Here is a 26622-nt window from a genome sequence, read left to right as displayed (position 1 = left end):
GCTTTGGAGCGGATTCATCGAGCGGATAACTCTCGATTGGGCTTCGGAGTGAAATAATGGAACCATGTTTCATCCATTGCCACATATCGACGCAAATCTCAGCTTTATTACGCTTGATCATCTTCAAACACTGCTCCGAATCATCAACTCGTCGTTGTTTTTGTTCAAAAATGAGCTTACGCGGCATCCACTTTGCACAGAGCTTTCTTAGACCCAAATATTCATGAATGATATGAACGTTCAGTTGATATCTTTAGAGTGTCTGCTATTTTAGTCAATTTCAATCTACGGTCATTCAAAATCATTTTGTGGATTTTTTTAATATCTCCGTCGGTAACAACTTCTTTTGGGCATCTACTGCGTTAACCGTTTTCGGTGCTCATTTCATCACGTCTAAACTTAGCATACCAATACTTGATGGTTGATTTTCCTGTGGCAGTGTCTGGAAACTCGGCATCAAGGCAAGTGTTTACTTCAACTGTATTTTTTCCCTTCAAAAAGCAATTTTATCAACACACGAAATTCCTTTGTATCCATTTTTTTTCAGAATAATAAAGTTGCTTCACTCAAAATGCTATAATTCACAAACTAATGATGCGACATCTGTCAAATTTATACACGCATCTTTTGAGGGTTAGGACTAACTAAAAAACATGAGGATTTAATTCTAGTAGCGCTATCTATGTGCCAGGCCGGGCACTTTTCAAATCACTTGTTACAGCTTATAGGTGTTACTATTAACTTTAGCTTAAGTGGTTCAGTCAATGCGGTCAATTCAAGTCTATACAGGTCATCAGTAGGCTATATAAGTAATATCAATAAGTTATTTTTAACCAATAGAGATCCAACTTGATATCACTGTATTAACGATTTAAGGAAGCTGATAATGTATTGAAAAATCACTAATGACTAGAGAATTACTAATAATCTACAAACTAATAGTATGTTTCTCATCATATTCATTCACATGTGCACACTTCAATAATTAAAAATGAAGAACATTAATTTCAATTATAAAAAAAAAATCGTGACGGATTGGCGAATGCGCCGCGTATTGCTACACCTGCACCCTAGAAGAGTAACATCCGGGCCTCACTCTATCGGCTACATTTTTGCGTTATAAATTGGATTATCGTCATTGGTCCAAAAACCAGAATGAACCAGAACTCTGCACCCCGGACGACCTAGTTGCAGCTAGCCGAATGACGTCAGAACTGACGTCACTCATTTGGATATATATTTGTACGGGGCAATTTCGTTCGAATTCGCATACGGGCTAAATGCGATCCCTCTTCTTCCGTTCCGAAGACGGAAGCGTTTCCTTTAATGTCTACTTAATTGTCGTTGTTTTCGTTTTGTATTATTTCCTTTGGTTTTGTCAAAAACTACTGTCAAATTTTAAACAAATTATGTTATACATTTTCATTCTGCATTCTTGTATTTATATAAGTTTTGGACGCAATATTAAATAATTAATAGATTTAATTAGGCTATTATGAACTAAAATTCGTTCTTATAGAATACTATCTTGTCGTTTCATTTAGTTTGAACTTGTAGAATAACTGCTGACAAATTGGTAAAGAAATTTAAAAATGTTAGGTAAAAGAATATTCAATGTGTATTAATACTAATTAATAACAGAATTAATAAATTAATTTATAATTTAATTACTTTGTTATAAAATAGCATTCGTTTATAGTATATTATTATATAATTTCACATTTCTTGTGACAAAAGTACTGTCAAATTAAAAGAAAATTTAATAAACTTAGGTAAAAAATGTTTTCTCTAAATACATTATTAAATATATATAAACTTTAGAATTTATACTGATAAGTCCGAGCAAAAATCGATTTTTCATATAATCATAAGCGTCATATAATTAAACATTATTTGTTATAAAATACGATTTCAATCTAGCGTGTTAGTTTTTTATTCCATTCAGTGTCATTCACGTATTATGTTGATCAATGACAGATAAAAAATGACAATTAAATTACTAGGTTATAATAAACGTCAGTCGAACTTTTAAACATTTAGCCTTCTAGATTTTATGTTTTATTAATTAAATAAACATGTATTTAATGAGAAATAAATAGAGGTTGTTTGAAACAATTTTATTAACGAAATTTTTTTTGCTAATATTATATTCGTTGTATGTCGATCTTTTAAAAATATTTTCATTTATTTTAACCATATTTGGAAAACAGTTAAATGTTAGAATATCCAAAATAGCATTTTTCTCCATCATTATATTTAGATAAGAAGAAAATATTAATCCCTTATCCTATCTTAAACCCGTTTTTGTTTGTATTTTTTATTTTCCTAAATATTCTGAGGAATAATTGTAATTTTTGTTAATTTTTTAATAAGTTTGGTTGAAACAAATATATTTTGATGAATATATTAAAGTACAATACATTTCTATTACAAATTAGATAGTAAATTTGAAATTATTGGCGTTGTAGCAGAGTATGATTTAATAACTTACTTAATTTTAACTATATCTGGCAAAGAGTTAGTTTTATAATAGCCAAAAAATAAGCATGTTATTGTTTTTTCCTTCATAAACGTATTTGGATAATATGTTAATCATTTTGAGAGTTAACTTTTGATTATATTTTGCATTTTCATACTTATTTTCAGGAATAATTGTAATTTTTAGGCATGTAATTTTAATATGTTTGGTTTAAAGATATATAGAGAAAACATCAAAGTTTCCAAATTAGGTGTAAAGTTGAGTATTGTGTATATTTTAGTGTTCTTTTGTCAGTTGCGGTTTAATAAATAACTTAATATCAACAGTAAGATAATGATAATAGTATGAATAATAAAACTATCCAGTTTTTTCAGAAAAAAAGCTGTTTGGATCGATTTTTTGCTATTTTCAAAATTCTTCTTATAATTCTGTTTTATGAAAGATACTGTTGAACGATTAAACCTGTTTTTATTGCTTCTACATCCATTTCATCCCCTCCAGGTGTTTTATCGTTTTTTATCTTTTTTATTTTAAGGTTATGTTGATATCAAAACAAAAAAAATGTTATGGTGATAAGAAAGCCCGAGGTAATAAAAATCCAAATTGAGGATATAAAGATAGAACAAGCATTTACAAAATCGGGGCATATAAATTGAAAACAATGGTAGCCAGATGAGATGGAAAATGAACGCAAGAATTGAAAAATACTTCGATATTAATATCAGATTCATAAATAAAATGGAAATATCAAATAACGCTGGTAAAAAAAAATTCTTCGATTAATTACCGATGCCTATCGCTACGTAACCAACGAAGAATCGTACTAACGTGGAAGCAATACAACTTACTGGACAACAAGCAGGATATCAGAAGATTGAAGCGAACCAAACCATACGAACTTATATAAAGTGTATACCATTAGTGTAAACTATAGCTATAAGTTACTATAATTTTATAATTGAAGAATACATATTGATGTATTTATCTCGCACTCGTTTTACTCGTGAATTAGTCCAAGTACAAATGAAATGTAGTAATAAATTAATTTATAGTTAAGATTGTACTAAGCATATCTAATAAAGATATTATCAATAAATCAAGCAAAACTAACTTTCGGTTGCCGAGTTCATGCAAGGGTTACGAGTGTAACAAAAATGGACGAGAAGGATGATAAGTAAGAGTTCTAAATGAACCTGGTATGCATTTAGAAGAAAGAAGAACCCCCAGTCGAAGCCAGATCATTGAGACAGATAATTATTTATCCACTCTGTACGTATATTGTCGTTTTGTTCATGATTATATGGTACTAATGGTGGGGATTATCGACCATCAGAGCCTATAAATTCTTGCACATATATAGAAACACAGGTAAATTTACTTGCTCGACGTTTTTAGCGATATGGATGAAATCGCCATTACCGGAGTTTCATGTCGCATAGCGAAATGTAACAATTTACAAGAATTCAAAAACGCCTTACTCCAAGGACAAGACCTGGTCACCCACGGCCATGAGAGATGGAACACCGATCTCCTCAACACGCCTAGTTCGATCGGGATCATGAACAACTTGGACAAGTTCGATGCTAGCTTCTTCGGGTGAGCGAAATCTATTTTTAAATATTACGTCGTTTCCACGATGCAATGATTCCTTGCAGGGTGAATCCAAGACAAGCCGATCTCCTGGATCCGCGAACGAGACACCTAATCGAGCTCAGTTTCGAGTGTTTCATGGACGCGGGACTGAATCCTCAGAGTCTAAGAGGATCCAACACCGGAGTTTATGTGGCTGTAGCCGAGAACTCCAATAAAGGGTATATGGAGAGGGCGCTGGGTATAAATAATTAGTTGAAGTAATAATGATTGCTGATGATGTACATATTTCAGCAATTATCGCCAATTCCATCTCGTACTATTTGGATCTGAAAGGGCCCAGTTTTGCCTTGGATGCCGGCTGCTCGTCTAGCGGATATGCCTTGAACGAAGCCGTAGAGGCCCTGATGTTCAGTAGTTGTGATCAGGCTTTGGTTTGTGGCGCTCAGTACCATCTTCAACCCTTTGACAGTATGGAATTTGCTAAATTGGGCGTGTTGAGCAAAGTGGGGAAGTGTCGAACGTTTGATGATGATAGAGATGGGTAATTATGTAACTGTTATCATTTTTTTTGTTTTAATCATAATTTGCTAATGAATCTTTAATATAGTCCGTTCAATAAAACAGTGAAGTCACGTCGATTTAGAAAACGTGGCAATGTTCCCGCATTAACTCTGAGTTTTAGTTTATTTTGACTCTGACATAACAAAATTCTTATCCAAATAAATTAATGAAACACAAATGTTATCAACTGTAATTTATTTTAACATTATAGTACATTTAATGCATATATTATCGAAAACTACAATTAATTAAGTCATAATAGTTTGTAGGTTAGGGTTGTGTTCTAGGAGAATTTTTTATGTAGTGGTATAGGAGGAGGCATAATGTACTTAATTAACATTTGTTTATCCACCTAATGTATTTTGCTTTCATTAGAGAGCATATTTACTTTCTAGGTTTACCTTCGATGCAGTGATTATTTGTAAAATCATTTTGATAACACCGTATTTCTCCTTCGTTTCTTCTGTTATTTTCTGTATCTTTCTTGATTAAACTAAATGTAATCACTACATTCCCCCTAACGCATTTGCTATATCTGATTACATATAAATCTATGTAAGCATAAATTGGGTAAACTTTTGTCAAGGTTGCAGCCAGAACGACAAAGCCAGAACGTTAAAAATCAGTCAAATGAAACTAGTTGAACCAAAAATAGTAATTAAAAGTATTCGTAACCAAAAATAGCGATTGAAACTGTCGATAGTAAAAAGTAGTCAATTACTAAACAGTCGATAGTCGATTTCAGTCGATAGTTCCCAACACTACTATTTTTATTCTCATCTTGCCCAATTCTCAATGCCCAAATCTTGTGATCCAATGTCCCATTCTGAAATAACAAGCTATCCTTGATTTTATTATATGCTTTTAAAAATTGTATTCCTTTAAAAGCAATGTCTGGACCCTTCGTGGTTCCATTAAACCTCTTTGTGGGTCATCTTTATACCATTTAATATATCTGCATATCCTAAGCCTTCTATTGGATATTTTCCCGACTAACAGTCTCCCCTAAAATAGTTTATTAAATTATGTTTATAATGAAAAAACTACTCACTGTTTCTACATATTTCATATATTTGATCTCTGATAGAGCTAACATCAAGCTGATCTTGATTTGCCACCCACTTGGTATGAGGAGGTTTTCTTTTCGGTGAATCCAAGATTATATTTTTCAATTTTCGGGTTGTTTTAGTGAGTGTGTCCATATTAATATTCAGTACAGTTGCAACACGCTAAAAATATTCTAAATAAAAACCGAACAAACTTCTCTTCTCGAAGTCTCCATTATATCACAAATGTTATCAACTGTAATTTATTTTAACATTATAGTACATTTAATGCATATATTATCGAAAACTACAATTAATTATAAAGTCATAATAGTTTGTAGGTTAGGGTTGTGTTCTAGGAGAATGTTTTATGTAGTGGTATAGGAGGAGGTCTAATCTATTTAATTAACAGTTGTTTATCCACCTAATGTATTTTGCTTTCATTAGAGAGCATATTTACTTTCTAGGTTTACCTTCGATGCATTGATTATTTGTAAAATCATTTTGATATCACCGTATTTCTCCTTCGTTTCTTCTGTTATTTTCTGTATCTTTCTTGATAAAACTAAATGTAATCACTACATTCTCCCTAACGCATTTGCTATATCTGATTACATATAAATCTATGTAAGCATAAATTGGGTAAACTTTTGTCAAGGTCGCAGCCAGAACGACAAAGCCAGAACGTTAAAAATCAGTCGAATGAAACTAGTAGAACCAAAAATAGTAACTAAAAGTATTCCGATCGAAAATAGCGACTGAAACTGTCGATAGTAAAAAGTAGTCAATTACTAAACAGTCGATAGTCGATTTCAGTCGATAGTTCCCAACACTACTATTTTTATTCTCATCTTGCCATAAGTGATCCAATATCCCATTCTGAAATATTCCTGTCACATCCAAATACACAAATTGAAATAACAAGCTATCATTGATTTTATTATATGCTTTTAAAAATTGTATTCCTTTAAAAGCAATGTCTGGACCCTTCGTGGTTCCATTAAACCTCTTTGTGGGTCATCTTTATACCATTTAATATATCTGCATATCCTAAGCCTTCTATTGGATATTTTCCCGACTAACAGTCTCCCCTAAAATAATTTTATTAAATTATGTTTATAATGAAAAAACTACTCACTGTTTTTACATATTTCATATATTTGATCTCTTATAGAGCTAACATCAAGCTGATCTTGATTTGCCACCCACTGGGTATGAGGAGGTTTTCTTTTCGGTGAATCCAAGATTATATTTTTCAATTTTCGGGTTGTTTTAGTGAGTGTGTCCATATTAATATTCAGTACAGTTGCAACACGCTAAAATATTCTAAATAAAAACCGAAGAAACTTCTCTTCTCGGAGTCTCCATTATATCACAAATGTTATCAACTGTAATTTATTTTAACATTATAGTACATTTAATGCATATATTATCGAAAACTACAATTAATTATAGAGTCATAATAGTTTGTAGGTTAGGGTTGTTTTCTAGGAGAATTTTTTATGTAGTTTTTAACAGTTGTTTATCTACCTAATGTATTTTGCTTTCATTAGAGAACATATTTACTTTCTAGGTTTACCTTCGATGCAGTGATTATTTGTAAAATCATTTTGATAACACGGTATTTCTCCTTCGTTTCTTCGGTTATTTTCTGTATATTTCTTGATAAAACTAAATGTAATCACTACATTTTCCCTAACGCATTTGCTATTCTGATTACATATAAATCTATGTAAGCATAAATTGGGTAAACTTTTGTCAAGGTCGCAGCCAGAACGACAAAGCCAGAACGTTAAAAATCAGTCGAATGAAACTAGTAGAACCAAAAATAGTAACTAAAAGTATTCGGACCGAAAATAGCGACTAAAACAGTCGATAGTAAAAAGTAGTCAATTACTAAACAGTCGATAGTCGATTTCAGTCGATAGTTCCCAACACTACTATTTTTATTCTCATCTTGCCATAAATGACCCAATGTCCCATTCTGAAATATTTCTGTCTCATCTAAACACACAAATTGAAATAACAAGCTCTCCTTGATTTTATTATATGCTTTTAAAAATTGTATTCCTTTAAAAGCAATCTCTGGACCATTCGTCTAAATAAAAACCGAAGAAACTTATATTTAACAGTAAAAATGCTTACCTCTCTAACAAATTTTACGGGCAAGAGGGAGTCTGTAATTATAACTAATATTTTGAATAATTTTTCAGACGTTTGACAACCGGACAAGTTTCTTAAGGCTGACTGGGTTACATGTTTCTTTGTATCAGATAGTATTGTATCTCAATTTAACTATTATACAATGAGATGCAATAAGAAGGAGCATATTGCCTTATTCTAAAACGAATTTACAAATTACGGCAAGTAATACGTTAAACATCTCGATGACATGGGTTCACTATTATTTTGAATATATATTTTCCTTCACGGCTTCCTATTATTAGCCTATTTCTTATTTCATCATCTCCTATGTTATTCCTACTTCTAACAAATCACGTTTAATTAACTTCGTGTTACCATCTCGATCTTCATCTTCATTATTTTTTCTTGGTATCTCGTCATTTTTCTATACATGCCCTAGCCACCTTTTCTATTCGGTATCCATTTTGTGGGACTTTCTGTTTTTAATTCTTGTTCAATTGTCTTTGGCTCTCTTTTTTATAACCTGTTTTTTTCAACTGCTTTATAGTTTTATCTTTTATGTCTTCCTTTCCTAATTCAATAATTCGTATCCATGTTTCCAATTCTCATTATTCCTGTTTCCTCCTTGTCCTCCATCTCAGTCCCAGATTTTGTCCTTCTGTTAATCATTCTTCTAAGGTTTTCTCTAGTTTATACAGGGGATGGACAAAATAATATGAACACCTGACATATGCGGAAATATTTCTTTATTAATAAGATATTGGGTCTCTATTAACTTTTAAAACAGCTGCAATTCTTTGCGGAATATATTCGTAGAGTGTCTGAATAGTTCCCAACGAGATCTTGTCCAATTCTTGAACCAAAATATCCGCCAACTGATTCAACGACGATGGACATGGAAATCTAGTACTCATTCTCTGCTCTGAAAATACTCATAACTTATTCAATTATGTTAAGGGTTGGCGATTGAGCTGACCAAGGAAGATGTTCATTTGATTTGATGATATTTTGATGCTCAAACCAAGACTGAACCTTTGTGTGTATGAGAGCATTATCATCTTGGAATATGGAAGTGTTTGACAGCAATATGCTACTTATAGTGAGAACTTCATTCTTGAGGATGTCTAGATATTAATGTGCAGTAATCTGTTAGTAAGGCGACGGAATAATAGAAATTATAACGGAACCTTCCCCAGACTTGACTGTAGAAAGCAGGAAATATGAATCGCATGATTCATTTATGGTTATCCACACATAAACTTTTCCGTTTACAGGTAATAATATAAAGGGTGTTTCATCGAGCCATACTACATTATGATGTTCATATTATTTTGTCTACCCTCCGTATCTTCTGTTAATTATTATGCCTGGATCGCCTGTATACTCTAACTATTATCCACCTCCTGAACTTACTGTATTTCTATTTATCTTCCTATATTCTGTCATCAATGGAATAATGATAATTAATAACATTTGATCATTTTTAATCATCAAATTTCACATAAATTTGATATTTAACATGACAAAGAATACTTCGTATTTAGGATTTAATTTTTTAGTTTTGTAAAGTCGGAGGGCATTGTTTGTGTTCTTCTTCAACGAAAATCTGATGCCAAAAGGATATACGCCACCATAAGCGGTATTGGATGCAATGTGGACGGATTTAAAAGCGAAGGTCTCTTGAATCCGTCTTCTGAGAATCAGTTGAATCTTTTAAGACAAATCTACAGCAAGTTTAAGATAAATCCTGATGATGTCGAGTACGTTGATGCCCATGGAACCGGTAAATTAAATCGTTTTGAACTGTATACTCGAGTGACTGAAATATTCTCAGGTACGCTGGTTGGTGATATCAAGGAATGCGATGCTTTGGCTCAGTTCTTTGTGACCGAAACCAGGAAGGAAACGTTGAAAGTCGGTTCGGCCAAAACCAATGTTGGACATTGTGAATCAGCTGCTGCACTGGTGTCTTTGGTTAAGCTTTTGGTTACCATTCACACTGGGGTCATACCAGCTCATATCCATTATGAAACAATGGCTCTGGACATTGCACCAATTGAAAATGGTTTGTTGAAGGTGTGGAAGGAGCTATTCACATTATTCGGCACCATACTAATTCAGTTTGTTTGATGTCCAGGTGTGTAGGACACAGTCTCCATACGGTGGAGGTCTTTTAGCTCTTTCGTCCTTCGGAATTGGTGGTACCAATAGCCACATGGTTATACGTCCATATATCAACAGTCAACCATGTTCAACAGTTAACCGGAAGCGTCTTGTAGTGGTACCCAGTCGGTCCTACGATGGAGTTGAGCGCTGGTTGGATATAATCGAAGAGAATAAAAACAACGAGTCCTTTTTAACATTATTGGATCATATCACGCGAGGTTCACCCATCAGTAACTATCACTACAAAGGATTCACCATTCTCAATTCTAACGTTAGGGCGGTCTTAAAATGTAACGTCTCAAAACCAGTATGGTTTACCTACAGCGGAATGGGCTCCCAATGGCCCAAGATGGGGAAAGATCTGCTCCAACTGGATATTTTCCGAAAATCCATCGAGCATAGCTCCAGTGTCCTCAAACGTTTCGATCTAGATCTGTTAAATACCATAAGTAACGACGATGGTGACGTGTTCAATGATCCTGAAAAATGTTTTCCCGCTATAATCGGTATATCTATAGCTTTGACGGATGTCTTGTTATCTCTTGGCATCCAACCAGATGGAATTATTGGACATTCTCTTGGAGAGATAGGTCAGATTTTAACATAACATTTTTATAGTCCTTATATACACATAAAATATGTTTTATTCCTTAGGATGTGCATATGCTGATGGAGTGATTTCTGCTGAAGAAGCCATTTTAATCGCACACGCGCGTGGCTTATCGACGAAACAAGCGAAACTAATACCAGGACTGATGGCATCTGTGGGCATAACCTTGGAAGAATGCGAGCAACTGATGCCGAAAGACCTCCATGTCGCTTGTCACAACTCCACCAAGAACCTAACTATTTCTGGCCCACAGAAATCAGTGAGGAAGTTCATCAAATATCTGAACGAAAAAGGTGTATTTGGTAAAGTGGTAAATACGCTAGGGGTGGCGTTTCATAGTGAATACATCCAAAGTGCCGGAGATATATTCCTGGAGAAACTCAAGGACATCTTGCCCGATCCTAAGAAGCGATCAAGGAGATGGTTACCATCGGCTATAGCAGAAACCGACTATGACACCTTCCTGGGCAAGTTTCATTCTGCCGAATATCAGCATCACAATTTTTTAAACAGGTACCTAACTAGTGTAATTAAGCTAGTATTAAGTACATTTTTTCGACCAATAAGTCTTTCAATTCATTATCTTCGAACATTTTTGGTCCCCCTGGATGTTCTTTGTCATTCACACAAGATAACTAATTTGAAATGTATAATACAAATGTTATTTTATATAGAAAAATGTAAAAAAAACATCGATTTACCAGTTTGGTTTGATACTTTGAATTTTAACAATAGAAATCGTTGATCAAAGTATGTCCAAATATATAATTAGGATGGCTTTCTAAGGTTTGGTTTGAAAGGTTTGACTCATGAATATAAAAATATAAAATATAAAAGGGCCATTAATCTATTAGTTGTATCATCCAAATTACAGAAAATCTAACTAGACCAATTCTCTTTATTTATATCTCTATATTTGTGAATTACATTCATATATTCTACAATTGAAATTTTGTGCTTATATAATTTTGTAATTGCCTTAGATCGTTAATTTGGAATATAGAAGATAAAATAAATAACTGAGTATACACTAATCTTCTGATTTTCAGGGTTCACTACAAACAAGTCCTGGATAAAGTCCCAGCAAACGCAGTTCTGGTTGAAATAGCACCAAGAGGTCTTTTCCAAGCAATATTTTCCAGATCCTTAAGCAAAGACATCACCAGTATACCAATATCTAGCCAGGATGCTTCAGATAATTTAGAATTCCTACTGGAAAGCGTTGGAAAGTTAGTAGTAGTAATTTAGCTGTCACTGTTCCTTTAGGTTCAATAACTACAAGGTTTTTTTAAAACTATTTTTCAGGATATGCACATCAACTAACGTATGTCTTGACTTATCCAGCATAAATGAGGAGGTACATTCGCCAGTTGATGCTAGGACACCGTTCATATCACCTCTAGTTGAATGGGACCACTCTTCCAGCTGGTTCGTCAACTATTACACTCCGGAGGTGAATAATGGAAAAGAATTCGTCCTCAATTTAAGAAGTCCTGAATATAAATTCCTATGGGGACATGTTATAAATGGAAAATCGATTTTTCCAACAGGAGGTCTCCTGGTAAGATCATTATGTGATTTTTGTATTTATATTTGGTTGATGCATATATTTTGATCGACGATATCCTTTGACGAATATGGGAGGTATCAATGCAAATAGTTTGTTAAACAACATAACCTAATCTTAATTAATAACATAACCTATGTTTTATCAATTTAGAGTGAAAAAATTATCAGAATGCAAGCACCGAATAATTCAAAATTAAATATTGATACTGTATTTAGTTTTTAGTATGGTCAGCTTTTGCTTACAAAACACAGTGCAAACTTCATCAATGCCCAGTCTCACTAAAAAACGTTATAATCCACAAGAGGCCTGAGTTGGAGGACTCCATGATATTCTTCGTCAACATATTAACAAGTAATTATTTTGAGATTGTTTATAAACAAGAAGTTATTGCCAGCGGAGTGATTGGTTCTCTTAAAACTTCTTTGAGGCAAATACCAGAGGAGAGTGCTAATTCACAGTACTTGGACAAAAATGATGTTTTTCTGGAGTTTCATCTAAGAGGATGTGATTATAGCACTCCTTTTAATAACATTGAGGCTTTGGACATAACTGGAACTTTCGCAAAGATCAAATACAACCAACAGTGGATCGTATTTATTGAATCTATGCTACAATGTCTGCTGTTTGAACGTTGGGAGACAACACCAGTTAGTTTTCTTCGGGTCAAAATCAATCCAATAGCACAACAGAAACTTTCCAGTAAAGGGATGATTTTGCCATACTATTACGATAAAACGAACGATGTAGTAACCTGTGGTGGAGTCGAGATAGAAGGCATGGACAGTATTATTTTAAATCATGGAAAAAGTGACGAGAAACCTGATTTATACCATCTCAAGTTCGTTCCTAATAGTGTTAAATATGTAGGGCAATACAAGGACATATTACAGTATAGTCTCCTAATAACGCTTCAGATAGTCCACGAAAACAACCCAAGCACCAACAGAACCAAAATAGTGGAACTATCTCAATCCCAAGATAACCTAAAAGACACCATATTAGGTCTAATTCATAAAAAATACTTGAGACACCACCAGTACTTCTTGGTTCAGAACTTCCACGAAGTTGAAACAGATACCAATTTACTCGTACTGCCTCTAGACCAACTCGTACCATCGATAAACGTCTTGGACGTAGTGGAGAATTCCATGTTCATTTTATGCAAGATGGAAGAATCAGCGCTGGACCAATTAAAGGACCATATAGTTTTCAAATGTTGTGAGGGTGAAATAAGTTATGTTTTGCTGAAAAAGTGTTTGAGAATTCCCGATAATTTCAACATCGTTGAAGCTTTCAACAATAATTTTGCTTGGATAGAGAAAGTGAAGGAGAATCTATCGAAAACCAACTCTGTGACGTATTTGGTGAGCAATACCCTCACCACAGGATTGATGGGGTTCCTAAATTGTCTTAAAGCTGAGAACCAAGCAATCAACTTAAGGGTGTTCATTTTAAATGGCTCAGTGGATTTTTATCCGACATCCGATTTCTACATCAACCAAATCAGGAAGGATTTGACCATCAATATTTATACTGATAACCAGTGGTGTACCTATAGGATGTTGCCTTTACTGAAACCGAACTACAGAAAAAAACTGTTAAATTATCATATGTCCATTAGTCCTGACGGTGTGGATTTGATTGAATCTGACTTATATTATGAGTAAGTATGATGATGCTAATTAAAATGTTAATGATAATGTTAAACTTTTTTTAGAAATAGAAATGTTACTGTTAAATATGCAGTGTTGAATCATTGGGACGCTAGACAGTGGAAGCAAGCAAAAGCTGATGGGAATTTTAATCGGAAATATGCTTTGGAATTTTCAGGAACAACTGACAACGGTAAAAGTGTGATGGGTATATCGTTTGATGGGTGTTTATCAGCGAATATTGATCCACAACTCAGTTGGGTTTTGCCAGATGACCTAAATATATCATTGGAAGAAGTATCGACAATACCACTGGATTATTCTTTAGTAAGTTAATAATGATTAATTTTTGTTAACATTGCATTCCAAATTAATTTTTTGTTATACTATTAAGACTTTTACGTATTCTGATCATTTCTTACTTTAAAAGAACTAACCTACCTTTGGATGGAGGAAGATTTTTTAAAAGTTATTTATTACATTGTTACTAGTCATTTCTGACGAACCCGCAATTTGTTTTTACAATAAAATAAAACTAGATATATATATCTAGGATACGTACTGATAACTGTGATTTTCTTCGAATTAACCAATACGTATTTTTAATTTATATTTTAACCAGTTCTTGTATTTGAGTCGTCATTCTGTATTTTTTGCATTGAAATCGCCACCAACTATAAATTTTTCTCCTAGATTATTTAGGACATTCAAATAGTTTTCGTTTCTTTTGATTGTATCTTGGAAGCGATAAATTGCAACTGATGTAACTCTGTATCTGTTCTATTTAACAGTTACTGCTGTTATCTGATTTTCTGCTAAACTGGTCTCAGATTTTTAATAGTAGCAAACGTTGTTTTTTATTATTATAGGACTAACTTCTCTTGCGGTGCTACAGATTCCTTGGTCAAGTGAGTTTCAGATGTTAAGCAAATATCTGTTTTTGCAATTCTAGGTGTACTTGTACGTCCGGCGATTATTCCCGATTGCAAATTCCGATTTTACCCGAACGCACAGGGTCTACAATTTAACGGATATTACGTGTAACGCGCTGGAGCGTAATTTGGGTCCCGTGAAAGCATCATATTACGCGCTAGCGCGTTATTGACAGCGAACGTATTAAGCTGGACTAGTTTGGTAAATTAGTTGATAAAATCCAAGAAAATTTAATGCAATAAATAAATGTTTAGTATTAGTTTCTCTGTAACAGTTTAAGTCTCCATAATATTACTCATTGAACGAGTATTGCTCAGATTGCAATATTTAGTGATATCCCTGACATATTCTTTTAATTAAATAACCCAACCAGTAGTTTAAAACTCGGTTTTCTTTCCAGGCCTACGTCTCCCTTATCCACCACGGACAACTGAAGGAGCACGACTGGGTACTAGTAACGGGAACCGATCCCACATGCCTAGCAGCGGCGTTTTACGCCATTCAACGAAATTCCAACGTGATAATTGATGCCAAATCGCCAGCGCAAATCGACTCGGCTCGAGATTATTTTGGTGGCCGGGCGAAATTGAGTTTCGTCGATTCGCGGAGCGACACTTTCGTCTCGGACGTCCGCAGGACCACCGACGATAAGGGCGTCAACGTTATATTTACCAGCGACGAGCGAGACATCGTTCGGTCGCACGTAAACGTTCTGGCCGACGTCGGAGGAAAGCTCGTCGCGCTGTACCGCGACAAGTCCGAAATAGACCGCGATATTTTGCACTGGTTCACCCTGAAGCAGTGCCAGATCTATAGATTCGACATAAAAACATTGCTGGGACGGAACGACGGCGCCATGGGACTTTTAAGGTCGACATTGCAGCTATACCTCAACGGGAATGCGTTGAAACCTTTTCCTTACCTTTCGAGGAGGGCCATGGAATTCGATGACGTACTCGAATACTTGAACGGCGAGTCCGAGGAGAAGATGATTTTGCACGTGGACCACGTCGACTGCGATCGAGTCGAAAGGAAACTGTACCTCGATCCCAACAAGTCGTATGTCGTAGTTGGTGGTCTAGGGGGAATTGGTATGGAGTTAAGCAAATGGATAATCCAAAAGGGAGCGAAGATACTAATATTAAACGCCAGAACTACGAATCTGAACAACTACCAAAAATATTTGGTAGAAACCTGGAAATCTCGGGGCATCTCGATCACTATAAACGATTTTCCTTCTCATATCCTCGAGGGAGCCACGAAACTACTGAAACATGCTTCCGACATTGCTCCCGTGGGCGGTATTTTCAACTTAGCCATGAGCATCAGCAACAATTTCTTCCAGGACCTGACGCCGGACGATTTCCTTCATGTCGTGTCGCCTAAACTGCACGTTTGTCAAAACCTCGATCAACTTTCACGAAAAATGTGTCCCGAACTCGATCATTTTGTCGTCTTCTCCGCTGCCGCAGTCCTGGGTAGTCAGATAGTGTCCAATTTCGGTTTCGCGAATTCCTCCGTGGAGATGCTATGCCAAGGGCGCGAGAAACTCGGTTTACCCGCTCTCGCCGTGCAATGGGGCTGGATCGGAGACGTGGGGTTCATCACCAAGGGTGTTCTGAAGAAAAATCAAATCGACAACATGCAAAGCATCTTCTCCTGTTTAGAAACCCTGGAACAATTCATGTTGCAAGACAACGCCGTGGTGTCTTCAACGATATATCAATCAGATAACCTTCAGATCACCGGAAACTCTCAAAACAGCGGTATATTGAGCACGATTGCATCAATAATGGGTGCCAAGAATGAGAAAGATATCGATAACGATGTCAAGCTGGTTAACTTGGGTATCGACTCCATCTCCAGCCTGGAAATCAAGAATATACTGAATGATAGTTTGGGTGTAGATCTTCCAACCTCACAGATCAGGAATTTAACACTGGATGACATAAAACAGTTACAATTGAAAGCTGCTGGCGAATTGAAATAACATTCAACCTATTTTACGAGGAATAATTATCAATGCAATTCATTATAGATGTTGTAGACAATCATTTAGATCTTTTTAGTCTTGTAATATTATAGTCCTTTCTTTCTTTAATATTTATTTATATATATGCTCTATATATAGTACATTCTATATAGAATAAAAATATTTGTAACCATGAAAATTGAATATTAACTATATATTTTCGTGTACATATATATTGATACATAGGCGTACTATAAAAAAATAAATGTTGATACTTAGAGTTGGATTTCTTTTTTAATATAGAACAATAAGGAAAAAAAGGTCTATTGAGACCAAAGATTTATCAGGTAGCCATTAAGCATATAGCATAAAATTTTGACGTTTTCCATTGCACAATATTTTTTGAGTATTTTAGGAAAATCAGTTAATTTTTATATATCGATAACGATGTCAAGTTGCTTAACTTGGGTTGATAGTTTGTTGGTATAGATCTTCCAACCTCAGAGGTCAGGAATTCAACAGTGGATGACATAAAACCACTGAAATCTACTGGTGAATTGAAATAGCATTCCGTCTGTTTTACGAAGAATAATTATCACAACAATACATTATAGATGTTGTAGACAAACATTTTTTCTGTATAGTCTTCTAATATTTTAATCATTTCTATCATTAATATTTCTTTATATAAATGCTCTATATATGGTACATACTGTATAGAATAAAAAATATTTGTAACTATATATCAAAATTTAATAGTAACTATATATTTTCGTGTGCATATATATTGGTACATAGGCGTACTTATATTTATATTAGAGGGTATACTTAAAACACAATATTTTGTTTTATTTCTTCTATATATTCGTCTCTTTCTTATATATATATATATATATATATATATATATATATATATATATATATATATATATATCGTGTATATCTTATACATATATATATATATATATATATATATATATATATATATATATCGTGTATATCCTATACATATGGATGACATAAAACAGTTACAATTGAAAGCTGCTGGCGAATTGAAATAACATTCAACCTATTTTACGAGGAATAATTATCAATGCAATTCATTATAGATGTTGTAGACAATCATTTAGATCTTTTTAGTCTTGTAATATTATAGTCCTTTCTTTCTTTAATATTTATTTATATATATGCTCTATATATAGTACATTCTATATAGAATAAAAATATTTGTAACCATGAAAATTGAATATTAACTATATATTTTCGTGTACATATATATTGATACATAGGCGTACTATAAAAAAATAAATGTTGATACTTAGAGTTGGATTTCTTTTTTAATATAGAACAATAAGGAAAAAAAGGTCTATTGAGACCAAAGATTTATCAGGTAGCCATTAAGCATATAGCATAAAATTTTGACGTTTTCCATTGCACAATATTTTTTGAGTATTTTAGGAAAATCAGTTAATTTTTATATATCGATAACGATGTCAAGTTGCTTAACTTGGGTTGATAGTTTGTTGGTATAGATCTTCCAACCTCAGAGGTCAGGAATTCAACAGTGGATGACATAAAACCACTGAAATCTACTGGTGAATTGAAATAGCATTCCGTCTGTTTTACGAAGAATAATTATCACAACAATACATTATAGATGTTGTAGACAAACATTTTTTCTGTATAGTCTTCTAATATTTTAATCATTTCTATCATTAATATTTCTTTATATAAATGCTCTATATATGGTACATACTGTATAGAATAAAAAATATTTGTAACTATATATCAAAATTTAATAGTAACTATATATTTTCGTGTGCATATATATTGGTACATAGGCGTACTTATATTTATATTAGAGGGTATACTTAAAACACAATATTTTGTTTTATTTCTTCTATATATTCGTCTCTTTCTTATATATATATATATATATATATATATATATATATATATATATATATATATATATATATATATATATATATATATATATATATATATCGTGTATATCTTATACATATATATATATATATATATATATATATATATATATATATCGTGTATATCCTATACATATGGATGACATAAAACAGTTACAATTGAAAGCTGCTGGCGAATTGAAATAACATTCAACCTATTTTACGAGGAATAATTATCAATGCAATTCATTATAGATGTTGTAGACAATCATTTAGATCTTTTTAGTCTTGTAATATTATAGTCCTTTCTTTCTTTAATATTTATTTATATATATGCTCTATATATAGTACATTCTATATAGAATAAAAATATTTGTAACCATGAAAATTGAATATTAACTATATATTTTCGTGTACATATATATTGATACATAGGCGTACTATAAAAAAATAAATGTTGATACTTAGAGTTGGATTTCTTTTTTAATATAGAACAATAAGGAAAAAAAGGTCTATTGAGACCAAAGATTTATCAGGTAGCCATTAAGCATATAGCATAAAATTTTGACGTTTTCCATTGCACAATATTTTTTGAGTATTTTAGGAAAATCAGTTAATTTTTATATATCGATAACGATGTCAAGTTGCTTAACTTGGGTTGATAGTTTGTTGGTATAGATCTTCCAACCTCAGAGGTCAGGAATTCAACAGTGGATGACATAAAACCACTGAAATCTACTGGTGAATTGAAATAGCATTCCGTCTGTTTTACGAAGAATAATTATCACAACAATACATTATAGATGTTGTAGACAAACATTTTTTTCTGTATAGTCTTCTAATATTTTAATCATTTCTATCATTAATATTTCTTTATATAAATGCTCTATATATGGTACATACTGTATAGAATAAAAAATATTTGTAACTATATATCAAAATTTAATAGTAACTATATATTTTCGTGTGCATATATATTGGTACATAGGCGTACTTATATTTATATTAGAGGGTATACTTAAAACACAATATTTTGTTTTATTATATATTCGTCTCTTTCTTATATATATATATATATATATATATATATATATATATATATATATATATATATATATATATATATATATATATATATATATCGTGTATATCTTATACATATATATATATATATATATATATCGTGTATATCCTATACATATATATATATATATATATATATATATATCTTATATATATATATATATATATCTTATATATATATATATATATATATATATATATATATATATATATATATATATATTATACGCATTCCAGACTTCTCATAATGTCTGTCTTTGTTACACCCGTGTCACTTCTGAGGTAATTCATTTCTGTTGATTGTTATCACTTCTTGATAATACCCACGTTTCGCAACCGAATGTTAGTGCTGTACAATTTCATTTTAGTTTTGCTTTTTATTTAATTTTTGTTAAGTAATTTTTAAGATTTTTTTTTTAAATTCTTGAATTCATTTCCATCTCATACTTTCCATACTATAGATTTTCTTCATTAACATTCCCTTCTATCTTAGCCTTATATTTCATCTGTTTAAGATTTCCTGATTTTTTCTTTATGTCTTGTATTGTAGCATTTTTTTCAATGATTGGGTATCAACTAAATATAATATATCTCACTATCTCCAACGAAGTAAAATGGTTTCTTTACAATTTGAATTACAAAGATATTGGGAGATTTTTTTGGTTTCTGATTTACAATGTCCAAAGTGAAGGGAATATTTGAATCAGTCGCCAATGATGCTGAAACTGAAGTTAATAAGCATCCCAAGTGTAAAAAGCATCGGCTAAATCCGTCCTAAATCTAAAATCCCCTACGGACTTGATTTAGCTTGAAACAAAAAGAGATGTTATTTTAATAAAAAGTTTTTTCTAGTTTGATTTAATTTTTAGAGGTCATATTTTATGGTCAAAAAATGCTACGAACTAACTCCAATATCTAATATTTTATTGCAATTATATTTGTTTTTGTTGGACCCATATGGTTCTATAAATAACTAGTTTGGTCACCAAATAACATTTAATCGTTCAGATACCTACAAACCATAAAAATTAAATTATTTATATCCAGAATAAATATTTCCACCGAATAAAATATAAGTAAAATGAATAAAAACAATTCTATATAAATTCTACATAAAAAAAAGTCAAAATCAGTAGCTATTAGGTGTTTGTGCGTAAATTTTGATCACCGATATCTACTAGTAAGTATGTAAAAAAAGTATTTTTAACAAAAAAATTGAACCGATTTCAAAAAATAAATAAGAACCACTCAAAAATAAAAAATTAATAAACTTAAATATTTAACACAAAATAAAAAAGTTTTGAAATAAAATATGTACGTAATAAACGCCGTAATAACTAAATAAAAATAAAGAAGAAATCTTATTTAACCCATTTACTACGAGTATTTTATATTATACTATATACACATAATTTAGCTTAATACCTACCTAAATCTATTTAGCTATTTACAATATTATTTTAACTACTACCAACTGATCACTTGCCGAGTAACAAATTATATTTGACACGAAATTATATTATTATTTCTGTATTGTAAGAACTGAATCTCCATTAAAAATGATAAACTATGGAGCAGCCAGCATGCGTACTTACCAGACATAGCGCCTTCTGATTACCACTTGCTCAAATCGACTAGTTTTGAAATCCTGAAGATCAGCGAAAATGGATCAAAACATTTCTTTATTTGTCATTTTTTAAGGTATCACCATGTCCCCAGAAAGATAAGAAAGGAAACATTTATATAAAACATTGTGATTAATATATATTTATCAAGTTTTTTCAATAAAAGCCCTTTTAAAGTGAAAAAAATCATCAGAATACATGCCAGGACCTGATGATAAAACATTATTTATAAATATTACAGATTTTTGTTCCTAAAAAATATATAGCAAAATAACAATTCAATTGAAAAGTCCCCTGTCTGACACATAGATGGCACTACTAGAATTAAATCCATATGCATTTTAGTTAGCCCTAACCCTCAAAAGATGCGTGTATAAATTTGACATATGTCGGATCATTAGTTTCTGAATTATAGCATTTTGAGTGAAGCAACTTTTATTATTGTGAAAAAAAATGGATAAAAAGGAATTTCGCGTGTTGACAAAATTGCTTTTTGAAGGAAAAAAAATACAGTTGAAATAAACACTTGGCTTGATGCCTAGTTTCCAGACACTGCCCCAGAAAAGTCAACCATCAGGGATTGGTATGCTAAGTTTAAATGTGGTGAAATGAACACCGAAGACGGTGAACGCAGATGACGCCCAAAAGAGGTTGTTACCGACGAAAACATTTAAAAAATCCACAAAATGATTTTGAATGACCGTAAATTAAAATTGAATGAAATGGCAGACCCTCTAAAGATATCTACTGAAAGTGTACATCATATAATTAACGAATATTTGGGTATGAGGAAGCTCTGTGCAAAGTAGGTGCCGCGCGAGTGCACTTTTGACCAAAAACAACGACGAGTTGATGATTCGGAGCAGTGCTTGAAGATAATCAAGCTTAATAATCCCGAGTTTTTCATCCATATGTGATAATGAATGGAACATGGTTCCATTATTTCACTCCGAAGTCCAATCGACAGTCATCCAACTGGATTGCACATGGTGAACCCGCTCCAAAGCGTGGGGAAACGCAACCGTCGGCTGTCAAAGTTATAGCTTCTCTATTTTGGTATGCGCATGGAATAATTTTCATTGACTACCTTGAAAAAGGAAGGACCGTCAACAGCGACTATTACATAAAGTTATTGGGCCGTTTGAAGGACGAAATCGATGAAAACGGCCTCATTTGAAGAAAAAGAAAGTACTCCTTCACCAAGACAATGCACCGTGTCACAAGTCAGTGAAAACGATGGCAAGAATTCATGAATTGGGCTTCGAATTGCTTCCTTATCCACCGTATCCTCCAGATCTGACCCCCAGCGACTATTTTCTGTTCTCAGATCTCAAAAGAATGCTCGCTGGGAAGAAATTTTTGTCGAATGAAGAGGTTATCGCTGAAACTGAGGCTTATCTTGAAGCAAAGGACAAATCGTACTCCAAAAATGGTACCGAACCCTTGAAGGGAATTATGTTGAATAAAAATTAATAATTTTGCCAAAAAAATGTGTTTTACTATGGTAGGCCGCCTTTTCAATTGACCTGTTATATAAACATTAGTATGTTTAAAAGTAAAATATTATTAGTCTTAAATTTATTAGGTTAAAATATCACGAACATCTAATAATAGAAAATGACAGAGAGACAGAGAAAAGATAATTATTTTCTTAAATAGTTCAAGTACATAAAAAAACAACTATAACATAATCAAACTTTGATGTTGATAGGTGGTACATTGCAGTATCGACTCCCAACAAGCGAAACCAGCTACTCGACACCGTCCACCACCTGTAATTCCATGCAGTCCAACCAGAATTTGACGAAACGGTTCGCTATTTTTATTTTTGGAAAAGTTAACTGGCATCATGTTGCCAGATGTGTCGTCATTCGCTTTTTATTTTGTAGTATATCAATTTAGGTCAGTAATGCTCCATTATGCTGGTTGGGTTGGACTGCCTATCGAATTTCACCTGGAAAATTGTACGTTTTTTTCCTAGTACGGTGTTCAGTATTTAATGTCGGAGGCACCGGGAATATGGACTTACAACTATGTAACATTTTGAACGATTGTAAACCAGTCAACTTTGCTGTATGGATTTTAAAAATAGACCCGCAGATCGTTATGCAAGTGTTAAATGTCGATTTCTCAACAGAGCAAAAATTTAACATAGCTAGATTATGTAAATGTGTATTAAATTAATTAGTTTTGATGCTTTATAAAATAGGAATAATAAAAAGTGTTTAAAAGTATTTGTTATAAGCCTTTAAAATTATGTACTAGAACACGTTAAGAGTCTATTATATATTATATTTTTATATATTTTATTATTTATATTATATTTTTGAGAAAAATTTTAAAAAATATATCGATATTTGAATTCTATAAAATATTATGGATCATCATTCTATGATTTTATCATTTTATTAATAACGGTAATAAACATTAACGGTATTAAAGGCTGACTTCAGCAATTAAACACATTTTCTAGGTTTAGTCCATATATACAATCGATTGAACGCTGGAGAAACTATGGAAAAATGTGAAAATTTCGTGCAGTTATTGCATATTTCTATAAAACATACCAAGAATTTTATATCACAAAATTAGATGACGAGTTTTCATATATTTTTTAGCTCATTAAAGGTAAAACATTGGGTGGCAGTATCAAGTTTAACCCATCAAGCAAAATATTTACAAGAAAAACATAAAAAAAGTGTAACGTTAAAATTCGTAACATTATACTATATTCCATATTATATATTTTTTTTATTGTTATTTAATTATTACATTGTTACTAGTCATTTCCCACTAACCTACAGTTTGTCTTTATTATAACTTAAATCTAGGTATATAACTAGGAGGACCCATCGGCCCTATCTCAGTCTCTGGTGAAATAATGTTTATATATGACACTGCTGTATATTTTATTATATGCACCTCACTACACAAGATCAAATGGTTTCATCCTTTTCAGCCCTACTCTGGTGGTGATCAAAAGTTGCAATAGTTCAATATTCTCATGAGAATTGAGTATTCACTCATGCCCCCTTGCAATTCTCTTGATTTCTTGACTGACTCTGGTTATCTGAAGGTGTCGATGTAGGTAGTAAGTCCTGTAGTATTTGCGCGCGCCCACAATACTTCTCAGGATTTTGTCCTGAAAAATTTGTGTTTTGTTTACGTTGCTCTTTGCAGAACATCCCCATAATTGAACTCTGTATGTCAATATAGGTTTCAGTATTTGCTTGTATAATAGCAATTTATTATGTACTGATAACTATGATTTTCTTTCTATTAGCCAATGCATTTTCCTATATTTCAATTCCAGTCCTTTTCTTTTCTTCTTTATATGTTCCTTCCAGCGAAGTTTTGCATCAAGATTCATTTCAAGACATTTAGCGTTGTTGCTATATGGAATGATAGTATTATTTAATATTATTGGTGCTTTTACGGCCTGTCACAGATTTAGTTTCGTTTTTAGAATTTTTATTTTCCAAGCTTGTGTCCAATTATTTATATTGTCACTTGCCTGTTGTAATTTTCGTGTGGCTTCTTCACTAGTGTCTCCGACAGCTGTAATCGCAGTATCATCAGCAAATTTAACCATCATAATATTCTCCATTTGTGGTATATCACAAGTGCAGATCTAGTAGATACATTGGCCCCAGTACACTTTCTTGTGGTATACTTGCTTTAACTTATTTTATTGTAGAGTAGGATTTTAGAGTAAAATTTTCTGTAGTTTGTGATCAAGACCTTCATGCCAAACCTTATCGAACGTTTTTGCTACATATAAGGATATAGCTGAGCATACTTTTTTACTTTCATAGACTTTTTCACTAACTGTTATTCTGTGGACCTGGTCAATTGTTAAATGTTTGTTAATAAACCCAAACTGGTGTGTTTGTATTAGGTATTTCTTCTCTAATGTAAAAATATAAAATAAATATTATTTAAACGGTTGAAAAGCTGGAATAATTTCTAAACTAGAAATTTGTTTATCACAAATATGTCTAAAAATGTTTTAATGCATATAATTCACCAGAGGCGAATTTTAATCACCCATAACATTGATGTTGATGATGTAGTATAGTGAAGTGCTCTTCATAGAAAAAAGCAGTGTTAATACATAAACACTATTACACTGGTGACTAAGTTAGGGCCGATGGGATTAGGATAATTGGAAGGAGCAATCTAGGTTAAATATAGCTGGTGTCTCTTTTTATAATTTAGTTACTTCTTGTTATAAATCAGAGTTTGGCTAGCATCTTTTAATGGTAATTTATGAGATATTTTCAATATTTTTCAGTCATCTAAAATGTTGTTTTCCTTGTTTAACATTAAAATCCTAAAATAGTTATTTTTAATAACAGATATTTTTGAATACATTTTATAGTAATATGTATAGTATTTTTAATAAAATACCAACTATAATTGGTACTTAACAATAGATGTGGGAATATTAAATGTATATATGAAAATACGAAAGATATTTAAAGAGATAATTATTCAGTAAGATAATGATATAATTCGTTTAACACTATATAACTTTAAATTGCAGTTGCATGTTTTTCTTTATTGTTTATAAAATATATTAGTTGTTGATATATTAAACTAAATATTTTAAAAATATGGTTTGGTTGCCGGTGATGTCATAGTCGCGGGTTCGAATCCCATTCATGGTATAGCTGTTCTTAATATATATTTGTAATTGCCCAACAATTGCTGAAATATTTAATGAGCTCATCTAAACTTTAGTTTGTAAAAATTATGTTAAAAATATATTAAAATATATACTATCTTTTATACTGGAACATCGACTATATCATTTGTTTCTACATAACTATAAATATATTAATACTACATAACTGTAAATTGCAGTTGCATGTTTTTCTTTATTGTTTATAAAATATAGTAGTTGTTGATATAAAAAATTAGAGAGTCTGAATATAGTTGAATGTTAACTCACAGCTATATATTGAAAACAAATTAAACATATAAAATATAAACAAACTTTCTTTTGTTTTACATAATCTGGCTGACAATGAACCAAAACTAACACTGATTTATTTTCTTTGGAGTTACGTACACTTCGAAAGATACAATACATTTAACATGTTGTTTGATGATCTATTTTCGATTTTGTCACGATCTGAAACTGACCCCTTGCCTAACGGTATCACCAAGTGTTGAAAGAAATCTGGCAGTGCTTTAAGTAAGTTATCTCTGATGTTTTAAAAATTGGAACATAATAGTTACTGTGTTGTAATATCAGTG

At 32.2% G+C, this 26622-nt stretch overlaps 1 protein-coding gene across 1 annotated transcript; it reads left to right on the top strand.

Moving 5' to 3' along the window:
• Positions 1-3843: 3843 nt before the first annotated feature.
• On the top strand, positions 3844-17005 carry LOC143205277 (fatty acid synthase). Its single transcript, XM_076418491.1, has 12 exons — positions 3844-4075; positions 4135-4310; positions 4364-4613; positions 9384-9607; positions 9659-9900; positions 9962-10580; positions 10645-11113; positions 11650-11829; positions 11906-12161; positions 12386-13833; positions 13888-14149; positions 15156-17005. Exons 1-12 carry the CDS (start codon positions 3879-3881, stop codon positions 16743-16745), a joined length of 5913 nt encoding a protein of 1970 aa, XP_076274606.1. The 5' UTR covers positions 3844-3878; the 3' UTR covers positions 16746-17005.
• Positions 17006-26622: the final 9617 nt, after the last annotated feature.

The sequence above is a fragment of the Rhynchophorus ferrugineus genome, unplaced genomic scaffold (assembly GCF_030347505.1).
Source record: "Rhynchophorus ferrugineus isolate W39M unplaced genomic scaffold, kcgeb_rfMv2 rfM11, whole genome shotgun sequence".
NCBI classification, from domain to species: Eukaryota; Metazoa; Arthropoda; class Insecta; order Coleoptera; family Curculionidae; genus Rhynchophorus; species Rhynchophorus ferrugineus.
This window is presented reverse-complemented; position numbering and strand designations above follow the sequence as displayed.